Source organism: Gymnoscopelus braueri (assembly GCF_963280865.1).
Source record: "Gymnoscopelus braueri genome assembly, chromosome: 3".
In the NCBI taxonomy this organism is placed as follows: domain Eukaryota; kingdom Metazoa; phylum Chordata; class Actinopteri; order Myctophiformes; family Myctophidae; genus Gymnoscopelus; species Gymnoscopelus braueri.
In genome coordinates this window covers 53,491,109-53,514,802 of record NC_137612.1, presented here as the reverse complement: position 1 = coordinate 53,514,802, position 23,694 = coordinate 53,491,109, and the positions used below count along the sequence as shown (strand labels likewise).

Below are 23,694 nucleotides of genomic sequence, written 5' to 3'. Positions count from 1 at the left end.
GGACGTAGCGCGGGGAAGGAACACGTTATTCCAACCAGTTCTTTTCCTCGCCATCAGCCCCCCCCGGCTGACCAGGGGGAGGCATGTCACAGGCCTCTTGTTAATGCTTTTCATTTGCTCAATATTCATAAAACCCACAGAGACACTTAAACGCTTTAGCAGCATAACATCTGTTTAGCAGACTACGGAGGCTCGTGTGGGACATGAAAAAAAAAAGATCACTTTTGAACGCACTTTTGAGGGCTGCTGGGGACTGATGGGGAAACTGGACGACAGGGGCAATCCTGCAAATAGACCCCATGGCCAGTCATTTGGGATCAATATAAGTAGGAAAACAGGTCTATGTTATTTTAGTCCGGACTTGTCCTTTAAGTGTTTTTAAACAAATAATATGTCATGTCCGATTTCATAGAAGTCAAAGCATCGGCCAACGATCTACTGTAGGTCTCTCCAAAATCAGCATCGGACCCAAAAGTCTGGCATTCGCCGGGCTCTTACTTTGATGGATGTGGCTCTAATCATAAAATCTAATGGACCTCTTTTTATTTTTTTTACTGAAAGGCTTGTATGCTAATAACAAAATCATTTTTTAAAATCAACATATCCTGTCAAATTATTAATTGCGTTCGAAGGTAGTCATTTAATAAGCGGTCCTGACCTCAAATGACTGCCGTTATGCCGAGCATCATTTTTCAAGATGGATTTTTCGAAATGGAAAAGCATTAAAAGCTAGTTTAATTAAAAAACTGTTAAATAATCACTGGATAATAACTCTTTGACGTGTGTCATGATTCATAATTTTTATGGTATTGTAATCCAGTGGGTCCGGGGACCCCCAAGTGTCCTTGAGGGGGTTCCAGGGGTCCATTTTAGTTTCCATTTGTATATTCTCTACAACGTAGACTGGAGTCCCTGAGATGAAAAATGTATCATCTCTGTCGGGTGGAAACCTCATACGTACAAAACGGTTACTTTTCAGTTCAAATTCAAAAAGAGCAAAAACAGCAGATCGACAGGCTCAAAACTCGCCGCTTCGCACCACGGTTCGAGCTTGCGGATCTGCTATTTTTTATGCTTTTGTGTGACACTGTAGTATGATCAAGTAGGGCTTTTAATTTACGAAAAAACACAAAAAGTTAAAATATCAAACCGGGGTTCCTTAAAAAAAAAAAAAGGGGGAAAAAAAGGTAGAGAATCACAGCTTTAATCCACGGCGGTGCGGTTCAGCCCATAAAGTGGTGTTCATTAAGCAATGCCCCAGTGCAGCCATTAACCATGGCACCATCTCTAATGCAACATGACGTCATTCATTACCCAGCATCATGAAAAGCACAGACTGTCGTCTCCAGACATCGTTTATATCACAGCATTTAGTGGCCACCGTGTCTGATAGGCTAGTTAGAGTGCACTGATGATGCTCTCTCTCTCTCTCTCTCTCTCTCTCTCTCTCTCTGCACCACACAGACTACATTCCATTAGGAGATAATCATTAAAACAATGCTATGATGATATGACCTGACAGCGTGCGCTTGTGTGTTGTAAGCGTGTTGGCTGTGTATTAATTTAGTGTGTGTGTGTGTGTGTGTGTGTGTGTGTGTGTGTGTGTGTACACTAGTATTACTATACTCCGGCCAAATGTCCCCGCAAGTATAGTAGAATGTGAGAAATAGACATTGTGAGGACAGATATTCAGGTTAGGGTTAGGATTACACATTTAGAGGTTAGGTTTAGGGTTTGAGGTTGGAGTTGTGACTGATTTAGACTGCGTGCCGGTGTCATGAACCGAAAATAACAGATCTACAAGCTCACTACTTTGTGAGCTTGTAGTTCGGTTATTTTCGGTTTAGAGTTAGGGTTCAAAATGGCACAAAAAAAGGCACAAAAAAAAACATTTGTAAAATCACCATCCTATAATGTTGATGTCCTCACAAGTATAGTAACAGGTGTGTGTGTGTGTGTGTGTGTGCGTGTGTACGTGTGTGCGTGCGTGCGTGCGTGCGTGCGTGCGTGCGTGCGTGCGTGCGTGCGTGCGTGCGTGCGTGCGTGCGTGCGTGCGTGCGTGCGTGCGTGTGTGTGCGCACGCACACGCGTGTGTGTGGTGCGTGCATGTGTGAGTGTGCGTGTGTGTGTGAACGGTGTGTTTGGTAGTGACATTCAAGACCACCAGGCTCTCAGACTGTCAATCACACACACACACACTCTGGGAATGGAGTCCTCTGAGCGAAGGTCAAGTATCTGACAGCATGTGGTAATGCTCTCACTAACACAATCATTAGGAAAACGTCAGTAGAATTAATCCGCCTCACATCAACGGTGACAAGTCTGAATCATGATGGAATGATTTATGTTGGTAGTCTGGTGGCGCTGACACTAGGCCTGGCCAACCGAAAATATAATCAAAACAGACATTTAGAACCAGTAACTGACATTTAGAACCAGTAACTGCCTTAATCTGGCTCATCTAGGTAAATCGATTAATTAAGAATTAAGAAGCACGTTTTCTTCCTTTATATATCGCTGCTGTCGTTAGTGAATGGCAGCGGTGGCAAGTAACCAAGTACAACATCGTTGCTGTCGGACAGAAACCTCTTATCTCCGTATTCTAACCTTTGGTGTTTTTTTCGTAAATTAAAGTAATACTAGGTAACTTTTTCAACAAAACTAAAGTTAAATTGTATATCTTTTGTGAGTGGCAAAAGTTTCACAACACCCACTCCATGAATTTCACCCCCGAAAGCCTTTTATTTATACATTTTCTATTGAACGGTGGCTCGGTGAGCCTTTCCCGCGAAAATGACGTCATCTGGCCGGAAAACGGAGGCGGAAATGCACCGGTTTCCTGTTTGGCCAGGAACTACCGCACCGGTTTCCTGTTTGGCCAGGAACTACCGCACCGGTTTCCTGTTTGGCCAGGAACTACCGCGCTAATAACAAAAAGGAAACTCACGCTGATTTTAAGAGATTGTATGATTTGAAGGTCGAAAAACAACAGAAAAAGAAAACACAGCTCACGGTAACTAAAGCTCCACTGGCTAAGAGAAACGATCCACAGATCGTATAAAACAATTAAAAGAACGCTTTTTGAAACGCTTCCGTCTTCCGGTGAAAACAAATGGAATTCTGGGTAACAGAGGAATAAACAAACGGCCTGCAGTGACGGTAATGACCAGCAAAGGCTGCTAAAAATCGTTATTTGTGGACCTGCACTGTATAACTTTAACGCACTACTTGATCATTCTACAGTGTCACACAAAAGTATCAAAAGTAGCAGATCTGACAGCTCGTTTTGAGCTTGTAGATCTGTTACTTCTGCTATTTTTTCATTTCAATCCTGAAAAGTAACAGTTTTGGACATATGAGGTTTCCACCCGACGATATCTTTTTTTTGGTGGCTTCACAAAAAGTGAAAATTGCTAAGCCTCATAACGTGGCGCATTGTGACACAATGCGAGCTTGTAGATCTGCTACTTTGATTGAATAAAATGTGTTCATTAATCATAATCGAGGCAAGAGAAGTTTTAAATAATCGTGATATTGATTTTATTTTTGTATACATATCGCTCAGCCCTAGCGCGCACACACGTTACACACAAGAAACACATCACGAGCGCACGCACGTGAAACTGTTGTTACTATTCCTTTGGCATCCCAAGTGACACATCTGTGCTAGGCCAAGGTGACATTGGCGGTTGTGGGCTGGCATAGGACATACTGTGTGTGTGTGTGTGTGTGTGTGTGTGTGTGTGTGTGTGTGTGTGTGTGTGTGTGTGTGTGTGTGTGTGTGTGTGTGTGTGTGTGTGTGTGTGTGTGTGTGTGTGTGTGTGTGTGTGTGTGTGTCCGCAGAGTTAGGCAGATAATAGGGTGACCATATTTTTTTAATTCCAAAACTGGGACCCTTAATCACTTAAAGGACAACTTCACCCGTTTTAACCTATCTTCATATAAATCGTCCTCACTAATGCTCATTATAACTTTTGTCTATTCGGTCTATGTCTCGGAGGAGGGCTGTGGACAGTTTAGAAACCCGCCTACCAGTGACGTCATCGATGGGGAATCCAAGAAAATAGAAACTGCTGGCTTTCTATTCCTGGAAAGTTAATAAAAACCTAAATAAAACCTTTGAAATCTTGTTTGAAAACAAAACGCTGCCTAAATGATGTCACTGGTAGGCGGGTTTCTGAAGTGTCAACAGCCGTCCTCTGAGACACAGACCGAGTAGAAAAAGGATAGTGCCATTTTATCATGAGCATAAGTGAGGACCAATTACACGAAGAAAATGGGTGAAGATGTCCTTTAAATATGATTTAAAAGAAATAGCCAATCTTGCAAGCTCACAACTCAGTTACCTAAGCTAGCTCACAACTTAAGATATTTCCGTACTTCTGACAATTCCTTTTCCTTTTTGTTTTGTTTTGACCGGGTGTTTTCATCAGAATGGGGGGGCAATTATTTTAGCACTTAGCACACCTAAGTGACTGCACCTTGCAACAGAACAGAACATGATGAACGTCTATGTAAGGCACTCAAAATACAAGTGCTATTAATATAATTGTGGTGAAAACCTGGACCAATTTGGCAAGTGAATATTGAAAACCTGTACATTTGAGTTTTAGAGATACGTATTTGTCGGGACTCGAGTTGGGACACCCAGCTTGAAACCAGGTACAGTACTGTCTGGTCACCCTGACGCGTTGGTTCTCAAAGTGGGGTCCGGGGACCCCCAGGGGTCCTTGGGGGGGTTCCAGCGGGTCCCCAGCTAAATTAATTAATACAGCATCACAATCATTTTACCCACTTTATCCATTTATATGTTGACTATTCAAAAATAGCCGAGGTACAAGCTCACAGCGCGACACTTCGTGCCGCGCTGCGAGCTTGTACATCTGCTATTTTTGAACATTTTTGAAAAATATCGCAAATGTTTGGAACATTTTGAATAGTTTAGATTTTTTCTTTTTTACATAAATGTTCTCTTATGGGGGTCCCTGGCACAAAACCTTTTCAGATGGCGGTCCGCGGCCAATTGCATATCAGTTTTGAAAGAGGTTAACTTCTTACCTGGGTCATTGTCCAGCTCCTCTGTGTGTACCCCTTCTACATGACCCATGATGGGGAACAGAGAGAGCAGAGAAGAGAGACAAAGAGGTAAACAACGTGTACACGTTAGTGAATGGCAGCGTAACCAAGTACAATACATATCCTTGTTGTCGGGCAGAAACCTCTATCTTTATTTATTTTTTAATTCAGCGTCACACAAAAGTATCAAAAGTAGCAGATCCATAAGCTTAAAATGCAGCTTGTAGATCTGTCATGTTTTTATTTGAATCCTGAAAAGTAACCTTTTTTGGACATTTTGTTTCCACCTGACAGAGACGATTTACTCAAGTACTGTACTTGAGAACAATTCTGAGGTACTTTTACTTTATTTCCATTTTTCAATACTTTATACTTTTACTTCACTACATCTCAGAGGCAAATGCTGTACTTTTTTTTACTCGGCGAAAACTTTAGCTACTAGGTACATTTTGATTATCATTTCAAAAACATACATTTAACATACAATTAAGCCCTATTTTATACTATTTGAAAATAGCAGATCTACAAGCTCTTAGATCTGCTATTTTTTTAAAAAAAAATTATTAACTGGACATTCTGCATAATACGTACTGTACTTTTAGTTTGGAACTTCAAGTACATCTTGTTGGCAATATATTTATAGTTTTTATGTAACATAGTATTTCTACATTGTGGTATTGCTAGTTTTCCAAAAAATACAGAATATTTCTTCCACCACTGGTGAACGGCAACAATTATCCCTGACCACTAGGTGGAGTCAAAACCAAACATTCAAGGTCACAAGCCTCATTTTGCAAAGATCAACAGCAACTATGAACTAAGAATCAAGTCATCACATTCTTGGGACTGACAGCGATTTTGAATCAGAGCTGGAGGTGAATGGTAATTTTATTCACATTGGAATCTGGGTCGTTTTTCATTTGGCAAAAAGTGCTGTCACGCCACAGGGGAAATTAATAATCACATCTACTGTAAGCCAACTCAGTGTGTGTGTACACATTTTCATGTACATAACCACGCCCCCTGTGTGGGCGAAGGGGGGATGCCCTTGTGCAAGACAAGGGGGGAGGTTATTTATTAGAGCTAGACAATCAGTTGGTCTCTGAGGGGCGGGCTGCCTCGCTCAGACGCACAGCTCAACAAGACGGCACCATATTGTACTGTGCTCACTAAAACTGTACTGTGTGCTGTGCCGTAACACAACTCTGATTACTTTTTGTAGCCGGACACTGCCACCTTGAGGCTAAGGGGGGAATGGCTGTTCTAGATCAAGTATCATCTCAATGATCTTGAACGGGTGTTGTATTTATTTTATCATCCGATATATAAAACTGAAAACAATTGTTGCTGTTACATTCTGCATCTTCTTCTTCAGTTCCCCACAAAATCTAACACTTATTAACCACTTAAACCCTATATGGTTGACCGGAGTACTTCATCCTAGTGTCTGAAACTGAACTCTATACTAGTGTCTGAAACTGAACTCTATACTGGTGTCTGAAACTGAACTCTATACTGGTGTCTGAAACTGAACTCTATACTTGTGTCTGAAACTGAACTCTATACTGGTGTCTGAAACTGAACTCTATACTGGTGTCTGAAACTGAACTCTATACTGGTGTCTGAAACTGAACTCTATACTGGTGTCTGAAACTGAACTCTATACTGGTGTCTGAAACTGAGCTATATACTAGTGTCTGAAACTGAGCTATATACTAGTGTCTGAAACTGAGATATATACTAGTGTCTGAAACTGAACTCTACTAGTGTCTGAAACTGAACTCTATACTGGTGTCTGAAACTGAACTCTATACTAGTGTCTGAAACTGAACTCTATACTGGTGTCTGAAACTGAACTGAGCTTTTCCGTTTTCTGCTATTGTGGGGAAAGCTTTCCCTGAAAATAGACAATTGACAAGCTCACAATGCGTGGCTGTGAGCTTGTCGATCTGCTACTTTCTGAAAGCTTTCCCAACACTACGGATGCTGGGGTTTAAGTGGTTAAATAACAGTACGCCAGCTAAAAACACAAATAAGTGGACCTTGATACAACACAGGTCAGTGTAATGTCCTTTTGTCTCTCTGAGGAAACAAACACACACGCTAACACAAAACACAGGCACTGGCGCAAACACAAGAGGACACCCACACACACACACACGTACCGTCATCTTCACATTCTTCGAGGGGTTTTTGCGGCTTGTCCAGGCACCGAGGGTCTATCCAGGAAGTGGTCTTTGTGTTGTGGCTAAACATAGACACACACAGGATACATTATCACTACTAGGAAATGACACCAAACACTGAACAAATCTCTCCCCACAAAGCTCAGCTTCATTTCTAACATGCAGCAATGAAGACTGCAATGCTTTAACCACAGAGCATAGGGTGCTAATTTAAAGAGGTTTATACTGTACATTAGAATCTAGAGCTGTTCTTATGCAATAGGGCATGGGTATTCAAAAGGGGGTCCACGACCCCAGGGGGTTCCTCAGAGTCATTGCAAAGGGGGGCCGCCAAGTTATTGTTTGATTATAATTTCTTTTCAAATATTTAAATATGTCTGAAAATATCCAACAATCTTTTTGATGAGATGATAGGGAAGCTGAGAGGGATGGCACAGGAGGAGCACTTGTAACCCTGTAAATTGCTTTAAAAGTCAAGTCCGCTAGATACTGTTGTTGTTGTTTTTTTGGGGGGGGGGGGGGCTGCCTACCACCAAACATTTTTTTGTTGCGTCAAGGACCCCCAAATGTATATGTATTTGGCCGCGGACCCCGATCTGAACAATGTTTTGTGCCAGAGACCCCCAGAAGAGAAGATCTGTGTAAAAGGAAAAAAAAAACATTTTCTATACTTTTCAAATAATTGAATGATTGTGATGCTATTAACTACTTTTCCCCCTATCTAACCATGATAGATTCATCGAAAACACCTGTCCTTGGTTCTGGTGACTCATACTGCCCTCCTAATACTTGAGGGGACCATGTTTTTTTTCCAATTACTTATTTCATAAATGAAAAAAAAGTAATTGAAAAAGCACGGCCCCCTCACACATTAGAAGGACAATATCAGTCGCCAGAACCAAGTTTTCGATATCGATTAAAATGGAGTTTGAAGTTACAATGCCCTTGTATGGGGCGTGTCTGATAAAATGAAAATCAAATATCTAAATACTGAATCAAGCGACTTGGCGTGGTGCTCACAAAAGCCTGCGTAGATGTTAAAATGACCCCAAACATGTTTGAAAGTGAAATATCCCTTTAAATAGCCTGGATTTCTTTTTTCACTTCGCTTGTCCATCTGGCTATCATGGCACAAAACATAGGTATTTAACATAGCATCACAATCATTCTTTTAACAACGTTATCCATTGATATGTTGGCTATTCAAAAACAGCTGATCTACAAGCTGTATATCTGCTGTTCCAGGCTAGTGATTGAAGTGATTATTTCATAATGTATTTTTGTAAGTTCGGGACCCCCGGGGTGACACGAAATGTGGGTCTTGAGCTGTAAAAAGTGCAGGAACCCCTGGCCTAGAGGAAAGGCAATGGGGTCTAACATCAGTGGGGTGCATATCCTCTGGGGTTCATTAAGGTCCACAGAACGTTCCATGGTTCTCCTGAGAGACACTGGTGTGCCTTGAGGCAAGGTCGAGCGTGGTGTGGAACTTTAGACCATCAACAACATGGGTCGGTATGCAAATATTGTTGTTGTCGGGCAGAAACCTTTTGTGTTTTTTTTTTCGTAAATTAATTCTGAACAATTTCTGCCTCTTTCTTATGTAATTTGACCGATGTTTGACCAGTTTTCACTTTTCATAGTTTCGTTTGTTGATTACTTTTGATGCAGTAATGGTATGTTTTCCTTTAATTTCTTTCTTTCTTTTTTTGGTATTAAAAATGTCTTAAAAGTCCTAAAATTGTCTCTTCACTGTCATCTGGGGACCCCCCCCCCCCCCCTCAAAAAAAAAAAATAACCTGGGGGTCCCCGACCCACAGGTTGAGAGAACCCACTGTCACTTACTCTATGAAGTAGCCCTCTCCGCTCTCGGTGTAGGCCATCTCCCAGTTGTCAGGCAGAGGTCCCAGGGGGTCCTCGGGGGGGCTCAGGTGAGGGTGTGTCTGCTGTGTGCTCTCCGTGGTGGCAGTTGGCGAGGGGGTGGTCCCGGCGTAGGACGGGGCACTCTGGCGGACGGGGGCGAAGGGGTGCACCGAGTGCTGAAGCTCTTCACTAGAGTCTCCTGCAGGGGGTGAGATAGATTGATTGATTGATTGATTGATTGATTGATTGAATACTTTATTAGTCAGAAATGTAAACTCCCTGTGTCTCATAGGGGAGGTACCCTCACAAAAAACATGCAGTAATCCTGGTCTCTATACCGCCTCCCCCTGGCCAGCCGGGGCGCCTGATGGAGGGGAAAGGAACTGGTTTTGAATAAACGTGTTCCTTCCACGCGTTACGTCCTACCGGGGAACCTCCCCCCCTGTCGGGTGAAAGCTCTCATGCATTGAAGGAGGCATGAGCTCGGCTCTAGGCTCTCCCTAGGCTGGCAGAGGGAGTGTAGCTCCCAGGATTACTTAGACAATTGGCACTGGGTGAAAAAATGGGTTACACAAATCGTGGGATAAAAAAGAAAAAAAGAAGAAAAAAAATGTAAACAGCACGGAGGTACAGTAAGACATGAAGGCTAAAAGGATAACACAAACAAGTCCTGGGGACTTGTTTCCATTGTGCTCCTATGTATTCAATTCAATATATCAACCTACGTAGCATAAATAAATGTGCACAATAATACATTAATATACAATACATTACTCTATATGTACAAAGGAGAAAAAGGAAAAACGACAGTGAATGACACCTCCTTTCGATATATATACCTCACCTTGGGGTCTCCTGATAGATATATATATATATATATATATTATTTTTTTTAAGGCCACTTTTGAAAGAAACCAGTGTTACACATCCTTTAATGGATGGTGTCATGGCATTCCATATTTTGGTGGCTGAGTAATAGAATGAGAACTTTTGCCATGTTTGTTCTGAATTTGGGTGGTGTACCAGATCATGATCGCTCCCTCTGGTGGTGTGGCTGTGGGTGTCACAGCCACACCACCAGACAGAAAGGATTAGTCAACATGAACCATAGCATCCCTGTTCTGGGGCTAGTCAATTCAATTCAATTCAAAGGAGCTTTACTGGCATGAGAAAACATACGTTCACATTGCCAAAGCAAGTGTCAAAATATAATAAAAACAGTTGAAAATGGGGAAAGTATATACAGTTGGAGGGGGTACATTGTGTAAACAAAGCTATGACACATTGCGTCGCTTTATACATGTACAGGTTATAAAGCTTTTTAGGACAAATAGCGGCAATCTTTTGCAGTCACATTGGGACAAATAGCAGCATTTTTTCTCAAAACGATTTAAATAGTATACAAAAAAAGCCTCAGATTTAAAATGTGTTTAAAGGTAGCAGCTCTGTTTATATGTGCAGTTGGTCTAGAGGTCTACTCGGTACAGATAGTGTTTATATGTGCAGTAGGTCTAGAGGTCTACTCGGGACATCAATGGTTAGTAATCCATTGGCTAACCTTCTTTTATCGCAACAGTTCACAGATCTTGCTGCTGTGTTCGCACATTGTTGTATTTCTCCGAGTAGCTATGGGAGTTTTTGTCGTTGGTCATGTTTTCAAACTCACTTTGGATGTATGTGATCTGTGGGAAGTATGTGTCTCTGATGTCTTGGTATAGTGGGCAGGTGGTTAGAAAGGGTAGCTCTGTTTCCTAGTCATAATAGGTGAATATTAAGGCGAACATGGCCCAATCCACACACTGAAAACGCGTCGCAGATTGTGTGAGCTTGTCGCGTCGCGATGCGTTGTGTGAGCTTGTAGACCGGATATTTCCGGCAAAGAGATTTGGTGCAGAGGGAAAAAAGGAGGGGACCATGTATAGACCCACGTGGTTAAGTCTCAGTGAAATGGGTCTGAAAATGTTCTACTAACCTATTTTTTACAGTTAGCAGAGCTGGATGAGGTACATTACATATATCTAGCATTTGACGTTTGTATGACATTTGACTGCTTACTTTGAAGCCATCCATGAAATCTATGAAAAGGTTTAACACAACCGTATACAACATGTAGTAGGGGGTCCCTGCTTCTCTCTCTCAGCTAAGGTGTCCTTGGCCTGGAAAACATTGAAGACCACTGTGCTAAAATACAATGAGTGTGAATGGACGCGCTACTTCCCGTTGCTCGCTAAAGATGTACAGACAAAGATGATCGACAAATCAAGTTCAACATCCCTGAACAATCTTTGTTCCATCGTCGCAGTGCATCCAGCATTCGCTATGTATGTACAGTACTTCCCAGCACGTTCCCCTTCTATCGTTTTTGGGGCAATTAAAGTGGGCCAGCTGTACAGAATGTTGCTAACATCCTGAACTGCTTCTTCCCTAATGTAGGTTTGCAGACAGACACACATTTCAGGCCAAGGCGTGCTGCTGACTGGGCACTTCACACCTTGGAACCCTACCACCTCGCTTCCTGTGTAATCACTTTCACACACTTCACATTCAGACTGGCACCTTGTCTGGCTCACGCTCAAACACTCCAACACAAACATTCACATATCCACAATTAACCCATTAAGACCTGAAGCCGATTCTACACCTCGTCTCCTGAATCCCAACAGTATTCTGAAAAAAACATATGTTTCTATATCAGTGGTGCTCAATCTTTTTCATGTCAAGGACCCCCAAAATTATATGTATTTGTCCGCGGACCCCCATCTCAAAATATTTTGTTCCAGGGACCCCCCAGAAGCAAAGCTTTGAGTTAGAAGTGTTCACTTTAAAAATACATATATTCAAAGCTTTGCACACATTTTCACAATTTAAAAAAAATAGCAGATCTACAAGCTCATAGCGCGGCACTCTGTGTATTTTGTAATAGCCAAAGTGTAGAATAATGATTTTTAGCTCAAATCTAAAAATGACACTGACACGGTTCCAGGTCTTAATGGCTTAACAGCTAAAACACCAACAACAACAAAAAAAAACACTTGATAGAAATACACCAGTTTGAAGCCATCAACCTATCTTTGAAAGCCAACTGACCTACTAACATAAAACAAAAAGAAGAAGCCAGTATCAAGATAAATACAGAAACCTGCATAATCCAAATCACTAACACACTGTCGCGGCACAATTAAAAGAGCAATGATCCAGCCATTGACCAGTTTACTGCTAACGGATATCGTCTCTGTCGGGTGGAAATGTCCGTCCACAAGTGTTACTTTTCAGGATTCAAATTCCCAAAGAGAAAAAGGAGCTTGTAGATCTGCTACTTTTGATGTTTTTGTGTGACACTGTAGTGATCAATAATGCCATTAATTTACGAAAAAACTCAAAAAAAGGTAAAATACGGAGATAAGAGGTTTTTAGCCCGACAGCAGCGATATGTTACTGCTATCAATGCATTGCAAATTCACAATCACATCCAGTCCAAAACATTACATAAAAATAAAAAAATAAATGCTATCAAGGCTACTGACAGCGACATCATTAAATGTATGGATGGAGGCCGTGTTCATTCCACCAGCGTCCACTGATTACAGCCAGATGGCACTATTTGACCCTCACACACACACACACACACACACACACACACACACACACACACACACACACACACACACACGCGCAGACAGACTGAGGCAGATGTGCAGAACAAACCCAGAGACCACTCTACTCACCCGCACAAAGAACCACTTGTATCCTGCAGCCCCCCCTTTCAACACAGCAAAGTGTTCCCTCTCTCTCTCCCTTCTCTTTCTCTGCACCTTTTCATTGGCTTCCTCAGAGCTTACAGGCCTTTGAAATGAAAAGACAATTCCGTCCCTGCTAGGCTATTAGCCTCCGTTCTTCCCTCTGCACTGTCTGTCTGTCTGTCTGTCTGTCGGTCTGCCCGCCCGCCGTCCTCTTCAAACTCCAGCCCTCTCTCTCTCTTTCTTTCACACCGCTGATCAGCCAGCCCCTCCCTCTTCCCCTTCTACCTCTTCCTCTGTTCTTCTCCTTCCCACCACCTCCTCCTCCTCCTCCTCCCACTTGAATCTGTCACAGTCCAGATGTTATTGTCAAGGGACTCTTCAGGGACTTTGGATTGTTTGGACACCGACGGCTCCTGTTTCCTTTGACATCCGGTCGACTTGTTTTTTTGGGGGGGTTTTATTCTCTAATCATGCTCCCCCCTCTTAATTTGAAATCGCATAACTCATCTTATCCACTTTTTGGAGTCTTTAACCTATGGTCTTGTCTGCCGTGAGAAACGGTGATGTGGTTTGTATATATGTATATATATATATATATCATCTCTGTCCTGATATATCCACCTGATACATCCAAAACTGTTACTCGGGATTCAAATAAAAAAATATCAAAAGTAGCAGATCTACAAACTCAAAACGCGTCGCTTCGCACCACGTTTTGAGCTTGTAGATCTGCTACTTTTGATACTTTTGTTTGACGCTGTGGTATGATCAAGTAAGGCATTAATTGACACACTAGTGTTGATTTTGACAACAAATTTTGATCTAGTGTTAGTCATAGTCTTTTGAATACAATTCCATTTAGTTTTAGTCATATTTAGTCATCTGAAATGTTTTAGTTTTTGTCTAGTTTTAGTCGACATAATATCATAAGATTTTAGTCGACTAAATCTACAGTTGATTTAGTCGACTAAAATGTATTTTGGCGGTGGCTTGATGGCGTCGTAATGGCTGATTTTACACTGAAAATAGCCGATACCACTGAAAATAGCCGATCTACAAGCTCGCGACACGTTGTGAGCTTGTAGATCTGCTATTTTCAGAGTGCAGCACCCGAGTGCGAACAAACGTAAAATGACTTGTTTTAGTTCTACTGGATCTCTTTTTTCCACTGGTCCCTCCCTGACATTTTAGTCTAGTTTTTATTTGTTGACGAAATTGTCAATATATTTAGTCTTTAGTCATCGTAGCTTAGTTTTTATGTAATTTTCGTCAGTGAAAAAAGGTAGTCGACGAAAAAAAATAATCGTCATAGTTTTTAGTCAACGAGATCAACACTGGTGGTGCACACATACCTGTAAAGCTGCTATTCATTTCAAGGAGGTCCTCTTCCTCCTCCGTTTGCTCTCCTCCGGGTCCTATCCCAGCATTGTGCATCTCATTGTAGGACTTGGTGCGTCGGGGAGTGGACTGCTGCACGGACAGGCTGTCGTTGAGCCTGTCTGCCAGTGGGGCATCACCGCCGCTACCGTCGATCACTTTGCCCGCGGGGGGCTGCTCCGGTGGCTTGGGGGTCCCATAATAGTTACCTAGGCAAGGAATAGAATAGAATACTTTTTATTGGCCATTTATAAAAAGAATCACAACAATGTCACCATTAAAAAAAAAAAAACGCCAACGTGGATTATGCACAAAAAAGACGAAGCTTGTTTCCATTGTGGTCCACACCTCGAGACATAGAACAACAAACAACCAGTGGTGGAAAAAGATTAAAAAAAATAAGACATTTTTTACTTAAGTAAAAGTATCAAAACCACACTGTAGAAGTAAAAGTAAAAGGTCTGTGTTCAAAATGTTACTTGAGTAAAAGTGCAAAAGTATTGGCATCAAACTATACTTAAAGTACCAAAAGTAGAAGTACTAAAATGTTTGAAAATAGCCGATCTACAAGCTCACAACGCGTCGCATCGCGACGTGTTGTGAGCTTGTAGATCGGCTATTTTCAAATAGCCTAGGTATAAAATAGGGCTAAAGTGGTTAATGTATGTTTTATAATATTATAATTTATATCTGCAAAGTAACTAGTAACTAAAGTTTTCTAATAATTGTAGTGGAGTAAAAGTACAATATTTGCCTGTTGTAATGGAATAGAAGTAAAAGTACTGAAAAATGTAAATACTCCAGTAAAGTACAAATACCTCACAACTGTACTTAAGTACAGTACTTGAGTAAATGTACTTAGTTACTTTACACCACTGCAAACAACCATGCAACAAAGAAAATGAAATCCTTATATATGTATACAACAATACTTATAGGTCAAGAGGTACACTAAGAGAAGAATCCAATGCAGTCAGAGCAGCGGGCTAACTATGACCAGTTAGTGTTGAGAAGATTATTATTTTTTTGCTATAGGGAATTTAGGGATTTCAGGACTGAAGGGAGGGCATTCCAGTAGTGTAGTGGCTGCATTATTTTTTTTTAATCCCTTGAGCGTCCTGAACGTGGGGAAAACAAGATCATAAACTTCCCCAGGAGTACCCGTGAGCATCCCTCACTCTGGGCAGGTAATTAAACAAGTATTTGGGAAGTGAAGCATCTTGGATCCTGAAGACCAAACACGATGAGAGCTGAGATAGAGGAGACGGAAGGAGATTAAAGCCCTAGTCATACTTCACTACTTCACAATGCATTGTGGGTGTGGCGTGTAGTGAGCTTGTAGGTCTGCTATTTTAGGCACGCTACACCGTCATGCGACAAACCATAAATTAGGCTTAAAGGAGAAGGAAAGAACAAAGGCTTTATTAGTGGGTTCTTTGCTTCTAAATAATGTTTCCTGCTCAACCCAGCACCTATTAAAAGGTGTGTGTGTGTGTGTGTGTGTGTGTGTGTGTGTGTGTGTGCAGAAGTAAAAGGATTGAAAATTGGAAATACTCCAGTAAAGTAAAAAATACCTAAACATTGTACTAAAGTACAGTACTAGAGTAAATGAATGTACTTAGTTACTTTACATGACTTCAACTCTATGTTCTGTCTGACTGAAGTTCAACATTACCCTGCGGTTGTTTCGTTTGTGTGGGCCTACAGTGACTTCAGTGACAGTAAAAAATCAAACCGAACAGTGGTGCACGACTCTCATGTCATAGGGGAGGGGGAGGCGGGGACATAGATTGGTGAAGCGATAGGAAGTGGTGCTGGTACCGAGCGCAAGGCTTTGGAGCCGCCCTTCAAGATCTTCGATAGGGCTGGCTCCTCCAGTCTACTATAACAGGGGTCTTCAACGTTTTCAGGCCAAGGACCGCCTAGCTGAGACAGAGATGAAGCAGGGACCCCCCCTCTATATTGTATAAAATTGTGTTCCAGATAAACTTTTGCTGCTCTTTTTTTCCCTATACACCTATAACTCTGTACCAAAAATAGCCGATCTACAAGCTCACAACGCCATCATATCACACAAAGATCTGGCGGACCCCCCAAAGTAACTCTGAGGACCCCCTAGGGGTCCCGGACCCCCTGTTGAAGACCCCTGCTCTATAAGATTATGATGCATTAATGTTGCCGGCTATTGAGTGTTTCTCATTCTCGTTCTAGATCAACCAGGTCATTGGTTTTTGGTTAGTACACCTGTAATGCAGACACGGACGCACGCACGCACGCACGCACGCACGCACGCACGCACGCACGCACGCACGCACGCACGCACGCACGCACGCACGCACGCACGCACGCACGCACGCACGCACGCACGCACGCACGCACGCACGCACGCACGCACGCACGCACGCACGCACGCACGCACGCACGCACGCACGCACGCACGCACGCACGCACGCACGCACGCACGCACGCACGCACCTAAATAACAATTAATGTCTTAAACATCATTAGATAAACAAGAACCTTTTAAATATACGTTTAATCTTTAAGTGGCGAAAGGGAAGTAAATTACACTGTATAATTTAATTCACTTATGTATCATGACATCTATAATTACATCACATTATGTAATTATGGCAGAACCCTGTTGCAACTATACTCCCAAAAATGATTCGATGGCCTGTTTAGATTGTAGGTTTTGGTTTATTATGCACACAGCTGTCACACACATCACCACGGGGGTCTCACACCCCACCAAGAGTACAACTTTAGGGGGGTGGGGCGGGGGGGGGGGGGGTTGTTGTCGCTCTGTTGAGTCACTTCAGAGCGTCCCCTGCTGACTGTGTGTGTAGAGCACCCTCCAACTGTGACACGTCTGGCTGTGCTTGAGTGATCTGTTCTAGTCAGTGGGTTTACATAAGCCTCATTCACACTATGCACTGTGTGACATGGAGGTTTTCCAGACAGCGTGGCAGTCTGTACGTGTGAGCGCTGTACGCTGTATGTGTGTGTGAACGCAAATGTCCGGCTCACCTGACATGCGACAGACTCCCTTTAGATAATAGACTTTGGAGTCTCATAAAACAGTGGTTCTCAACGACCCCCAAATTTAGCTGCGTTTGGCCGCGGACCCCTATGTGAAAATGTTTGCCAGGGACCCCCCTGAAGAGAAGATTTATGTTAAAAGATGATCAAAATTATTATTATTAAATTATTGAATTATTATTATAAAAAAATAGCAGATGTACAAGCTGTGCAGCGGAATAGCTAACGTATAAATGGATAAAGTGGTTGAAATGATTGTGATGCTATATTAACACATATTTGTGGGAATCCCCCGAATTTCATCCCACTTTCATCAGTGCAGAAAAAGGATAGTCATTTTGTATTCTAAAACAAAATGCCAGCCGCCAGAAGGTTTTATGTATGTATAAGGTCTGATTAAACCTAAATCGGCTGTATATGTGTGAATGGACAAGGTGATACTCCGGTGAATTTATTTACATTGAGCAGGTGGGCGTGTTGATGACGCTTGTATTGTGGAGGATAGATGAGCCTCCCCTATTCCCCCCCCCCCCCCCCCGACTGTCCCCGAGGGTTGTTTGGAGAGAGAGATAAGATCATTGAAAAACCAGTTCATTCCTTCGGCTTTTTATTAGCATTTGAGTTGGAAATATTCACCGATCGCGCTTCTGTGATCATCAAGTGTAACATTGTTAAAACACAAACTACTGTCTGCAGTTAATGTAGCGACAAAAACATGACGGTCCCTTCACACTCGTCTGTACATCGATTGATTGATTGAATACTTCATTATGCTAAAAGGTTGTGCTAAACGATAATGACACAAAAAGCCCCAGGGGGCTTGTTTCCATTGTGGTCCTTTGAGACCAACAGTGGTGGGAAAAAGTACTCAAATGTTTTACTTATGTAAAAGTATCAATACTGCAATATAGAAATACTCTGTTACAAAGTAAAAGACCGGAATTCAAAATTTACTTGAGTGAAAGTAAAAAAGTATTGGCATCAAAATATTAAAAGTACCAAAACTAAAAGTGCTAAAATGTTTGAAAATAGCAGATCTACAAGCTCACAACGCGTTGCGATGCGACGCGTTGTGAGCTTGTAGATCAGCTATTTTCAAATAGCCTAGGTATAAAATAGGGCTGAAGTGGTTAATGTATGTTTTATAATGTAATAATTTATATCTGCAAAGTAACTAGTAACTAAAGTTTTCAAATAATTGTAGTGGAGTAAAAGTACAATATTTGCCTCTGCGGTGTAGTGGAGTAGAAGTAGAAGTATTGACAATTGGAAATACTCCAGTAAAGAAAAAATAACAAAAAATTGTACTTAAGTACAGTACTTGAGTAAATGTACTTAGTTACTTTACACCACTGGTTGTAGCTGGTAAGTCTACATTAGGCCTACTAACGGTAGGAATTGACGTGTCGTGTGTGTTTTGCATGGGTGGCATCGATGGGAGACGGCAATGTTCTGTGGAAGGAGATGAATAAAAAAAGATCGCATTTGATTCTCTAATCTTCCTCACACTGTTAACACATTGGGTGCCAGAGGTTTATTAAAATATTATACTTTGAGTGCCAGGACTTTTTAAACATTTTGAACCTTTTTCAAGTAGTCACAAAAAAAATTCAGTGATCACCGTCCTCACGGTGATCCCCTCATTACACACATACAGGTCTCGTACAATCGGGGGGAAAAAATTTAAAACATTCGGAAATCCATTCCATAGTTGCAGCCAGTTCAAAAAAGTTAAATTAACATTGTAAAAAAAAAAAGTGCACAGGAGCCGAGATACAGGTTTTTGAAGTCATAAGTTAACCAGGAGGTGGATTGGAGTCTAAATCTTGTAGGAGTGATATTTCCTGTTGCTGTGAAGGAAAAAAAAAAAAAAAATTAAAAAAAAAAAAAAAAAAAGTAATTTTTTTTTTTTTTTTTTCAAAAACCGTATATATACGGTTTTGGCACTCAACGTTAGTATGCGCAAAACCGTATATATACGGTTTTGGCACCCAATGTGTTAAGTGGGAGTAGCTAGTGTGTGTTTCTACCCAGACACCATCCGTCACCTTATCAAATGGACTATTTAGCTTCATATCGTCGCTGTGTTTTTTCTTACTTGATCATACTACAGCGTCACAAAAAAAGTATCAAAAGTAGCAGATCTGCAAGGGTTTCGAGCTTATACTGTAGATCTGCTGCTTTTGCTATTTTTGGATTTCAATCCTGAAAAGACATATGAGGCTTCCACCTGACAGAGGCAATGAGATGCAGCAATGTAAGGATCAATTTGGTTCCATTTGTACACTTGACCCATTCAATCCAGGAACGCCTCTACAACTCTTCTAAATCCTAACAGGTTTCTGAAAAACGTATGTTTCTACTGTATATCAGTGGTTCAAAAACTCTTTCATGTCAAGGACCCCCGAAATTATATGCATTTGGCCGCCGACCCCCATGTCAAAATATTTAGTTCCAGGGACCCCCAGAAGCAAAGATTTGAGTTACAAATGTTCGCTTTAAAAATATTTAAAGATTTGCACACATTTTCACAAAAACTAAAAAAAAAGCAGATCTACAAGCTCATAGCGCAGAGCTTCTGCAATCTTTTAATAGCCAAATAAATCTAAAATGACACAGACGCGTTGCCGGTCTTACTGGGTTAAATTAACTTCAATTAATTCACAAACATAATATTTTGTCCTACATGACATACGTACGTGTTCACAAGACACTACACAATGATGCACGTGTATGGATAAACCTGTCAGGTTTTGGTTATAAACACACCCATTTCTAAACATTATCTTCATATAATTGATCGCTAATGCTCACTACTGCATAAGGTGACACAATTTCAATCTACTCATTGGGCTAGGGACAATTCAGAAACCTGCCTACCAATGCCATCATCAACACACAGGCATTCCAAGCTAATAGAAACTGCAGCCTTCCTCATCAATGGACAGTTAGCATGCTGAAATAGAAGCCAGTGTTCTTGCATTGAAATCGTATTTGAAACAGATGACCAAACCTGCCAAAAGATGATGTCACTGCTAGGCATGGGATCCAGTCTTTACTTTTGCTTTACTTTACTTGTTTGTTTGGTCAGGGACAATGCACATTAATGAACACTAAGACATGACGCAATACATACACATGATTACGTGTAAATATGCCAGATTTAGCGATTGACAATTTCCAGGTTAATCCCCAAAAAAAATAAACACATACAGATATCACAGTTAGAACAACCACAGCCACAGCATCTACAGCCCTCCTCTGAGACACAGACCACTACAGATATAACATGGTACCAATGAGCATTCATGAGGACAAATTATATGAAGATGGGTTGAAAATGAGTGAAGTGGTCCTTTAATGCAACGCTTAACCAGATACTGATAAGCAGACTGTAGACATTGTGGTCGATTTAAAAACCATTCAATTCTAGTTGGCCTTCACAACTAAAAAGGTTCCCATCTCTGTACGTTTCCTTCACGCAGTGGTGTTAAGTAACTAAGTACATGTACTCAAGTACTGTACTTAAGTACAATTTTGAGTTACTTTTACTTTACTGGAGTATTTCCAATTGTCTATACTTTTACTTCTACTCCACTACATCTCGGAGGCAAATATTGTACTTTTACTCCACTACAATTATTTGAAAACTTTAGTTACTCGTTACTTTGCGGTTATAGATTATTACATTATAAAACACACATTAACACTTTAGCCTATTTTATACCTAGGCTATTTGAAAATAGCCGATCTGATGCGATGAGTTGTGAGCTTGTAGATCTGCTATTTTCAAACATTTTAGTACTTTTATTGTTGGTACTTTAAGTACATTTTGATTCCAATACTTTTGTACTTTTACTCAAGTAAATTTAAAATTCCGGACTTACTTGTAACAGAGTACTTCTACATTGCAGTATTGATACTTTTACTTAAGTAAAACATTTAAGTACTTTTCCCACCACTGCCTTCATGAATTCCAATTTTGGCTCTGTCGGGTGGAAACGTCATATGTCCAGAACTGTTACTTTTCAATATACTGTAAGGTTTCCACCAGACAAAAACAACAACAGCGCCATGTCTCTGTAGAATGTGTAGAATGTTTACCTTCATATGTTCCTATCTCCAGAAGGGTTCCCCTCCTCTCCAACTCCAGGAAGTCCTCGACCGACAGGAAGTTGTAGTCTACCCCGGGGAGCTCTCCTTCACGAGGTGGGCGGGTTGTACCTGAAAACCCAAGAACCATGGCGAAGAGTTAGACAACTGCGACTGAATGATGAGGAGTCAAGTTAAGCTCTATCCATATAACCCTTTTCAAACCAAGCCAGTTTACTGTATGAGGGCTTCTTCGAATCGGGGGGCCTAATATAAACTCGAAACCAGTTTTTCGCGTTATGACATAAAAAAGAACCGGCTCTAAGGCCAGGAAAACTGGTTCCAGAGCCGCATCAAAGGTGTTGCTGGTATAGAACAGAGAAAAGCTTGCAAAGCCATGTGAAGGGGGATTTGTTGTAATCTCAGAGGGGATATTATAACCCAGGCTGCACTGACCCAGGCTTGCTCAGAAGTGTAAGCGCAATTTTCGTCAAAAAAAAAAAAAAAGAATCGAAAGGTTTTTCATTTCAACAACACCAATCTTGTTTACAAAATATTTTCCGATGGGGGAGTCCGTGACCAAATACATATTAATTTAGGGGTCCTTGACATGAAAAGGTTTGAGAACCACTGCTGTAGAAACAGACTTGGAAAGTATCAAATATATGGCAAGTGGGTAACCTAGAGGTGGACATTTAGGTGAGCTCCGCATCTTTTGGTGTTCACGACAACCTCTGGTGGGCCAATTTGCAAACAGAGTGAATGACATACTGTATACCTTATTACACTACACAGACAGACAGACAGACAGACAGACAGACAGACAGACAGACAGACAGACAGACAGACAGACAGACAGACAGACAGACAGACTCGTTGCAACAGTGTTGTGCTTTGCGTTTCTCTACTAAAAAGAGCAACGGTAAACTGAAGCAACCACAGAAAACCCTTTGAACAATCAGTATTCCAGTAAGGTTTTCATATGCTGTAGGCTAGCGTATAGTTGTTATCTGTGTAGCGTGATGCTATAATTGTGTTTATAAACTAATACTACACAAATGTGGATAATGCTTACTGTGACAATGACCCATTAGCGTCTGGAATTAGTAGTATTTATTATACTGTTTATAAAATACACAAAATGGTAAAAGGAGATGAGCGTCAAGACAGGTGCCATGGTGGTGAACAGCACTTCCACCATTATGGCCATTTTCTCATATGAACACTGGAAAATGTCCGGGGAATCAGGTCGGGACATTGTCCGGGTGTCAGTGTAACATAGCCTGGTAAACCCTCCCTCCGGAAATCTCATTTCTATTTGATTCCAGGAGTGAGTCTGGCCTGATAGCCCATTCTGCAATATTGGCTGCGGGCTGGAGTTGGGCGGGAGTAATACAGTTGACTGACAACCCCTTCAGCCAATGATAATTTTTCCCCTTCAGCCAATCAGCAGTTCACCAGTCTAATGTGACGCAACGGGACTTTTGAGACGTTCATGCCCAAAATGGGTTGCCTTATTCGGATACATGGGTGTCACTGCCCACCCCTACCGGTTCTCTAAATTTTTTTTTTTTAAATAGGCTTTGTCATGATTAATTGACCACATATGAAGTTAAACAAGTAAATTCTATCCAAACGATATCTTATAAGTAAATTCCGTGCCTCAAAATAGAAGTTAGAGAGCTTTTTGAAGTCAAAAAATAGCGGAGAATATCGCGGACAAGAAAAAGATGGCTGCCGTTCGTGTTTTGGGCTCACTCGAACTCGCCACCTGATTGGCCAACTGTCGCTGTCAATCACAGAACGATGTGCGACGACGCTGATAGGCTCGGTTAGCTGGTAATTTCACTAGAAACCCCCACAATGGGCTATCAGGCCAGACTCACTCCTGGAATCAAATAGAAATGAGATTTCCGGAGGGAGGGTTTACCAGGCTAAGTGTAACATGCAACAAGAGAATGTCCGTTTCAGATGCCTTCACACATGAAGCCTGAGGGAGATGCGAGGATCAAATGCAATATTTTTCAGAGAACATTGGTCTTTATATACAGCCATGTGCATGCACACTGCGGGGGGAAGCGTCAGGTGTCTCGTTGTCTACAATTAGGCTACCGCAGTAGTAAAGAGACGTTTATGTTCGATCGGTGGATATTTCCAACTTGAACGCTAATAAAAAGCAGAATGATTTTCAGTTCTCTCTCTCTCCAAACACTTCGGGCGGAGGGGAGGCTCCACCGGTCTAAATTGGGGCGTTATCAACACATCCACACGCTAAATGCAAATTCACCAGACAATCACCGCGTCCACTCACACATACAGTA

General features: G+C 41.5%; 1 protein-coding gene across 1 annotated transcript in view; it reads right to left on the bottom strand.

The window, feature by feature from the left end:
• Window positions 1-23,694, bottom strand: part of magi1b (membrane associated guanylate kinase, WW and PDZ domain containing 1b) — a 277,517-nt gene that overhangs the window by 84,430 nt on the left and 169,393 nt on the right. Inside the window, 5 exon segments of the mRNA XM_080424277.1 lie at window positions 5,059-5,094; window positions 7,242-7,324; window positions 9,105-9,321; window positions 14,215-14,448; window positions 21,386-21,505. Coding sequence (XP_080280403.1) covers window positions 5,059-5,094; window positions 7,242-7,324; window positions 9,105-9,321; window positions 14,215-14,448; window positions 21,386-21,505 — 690 coding nt within the window.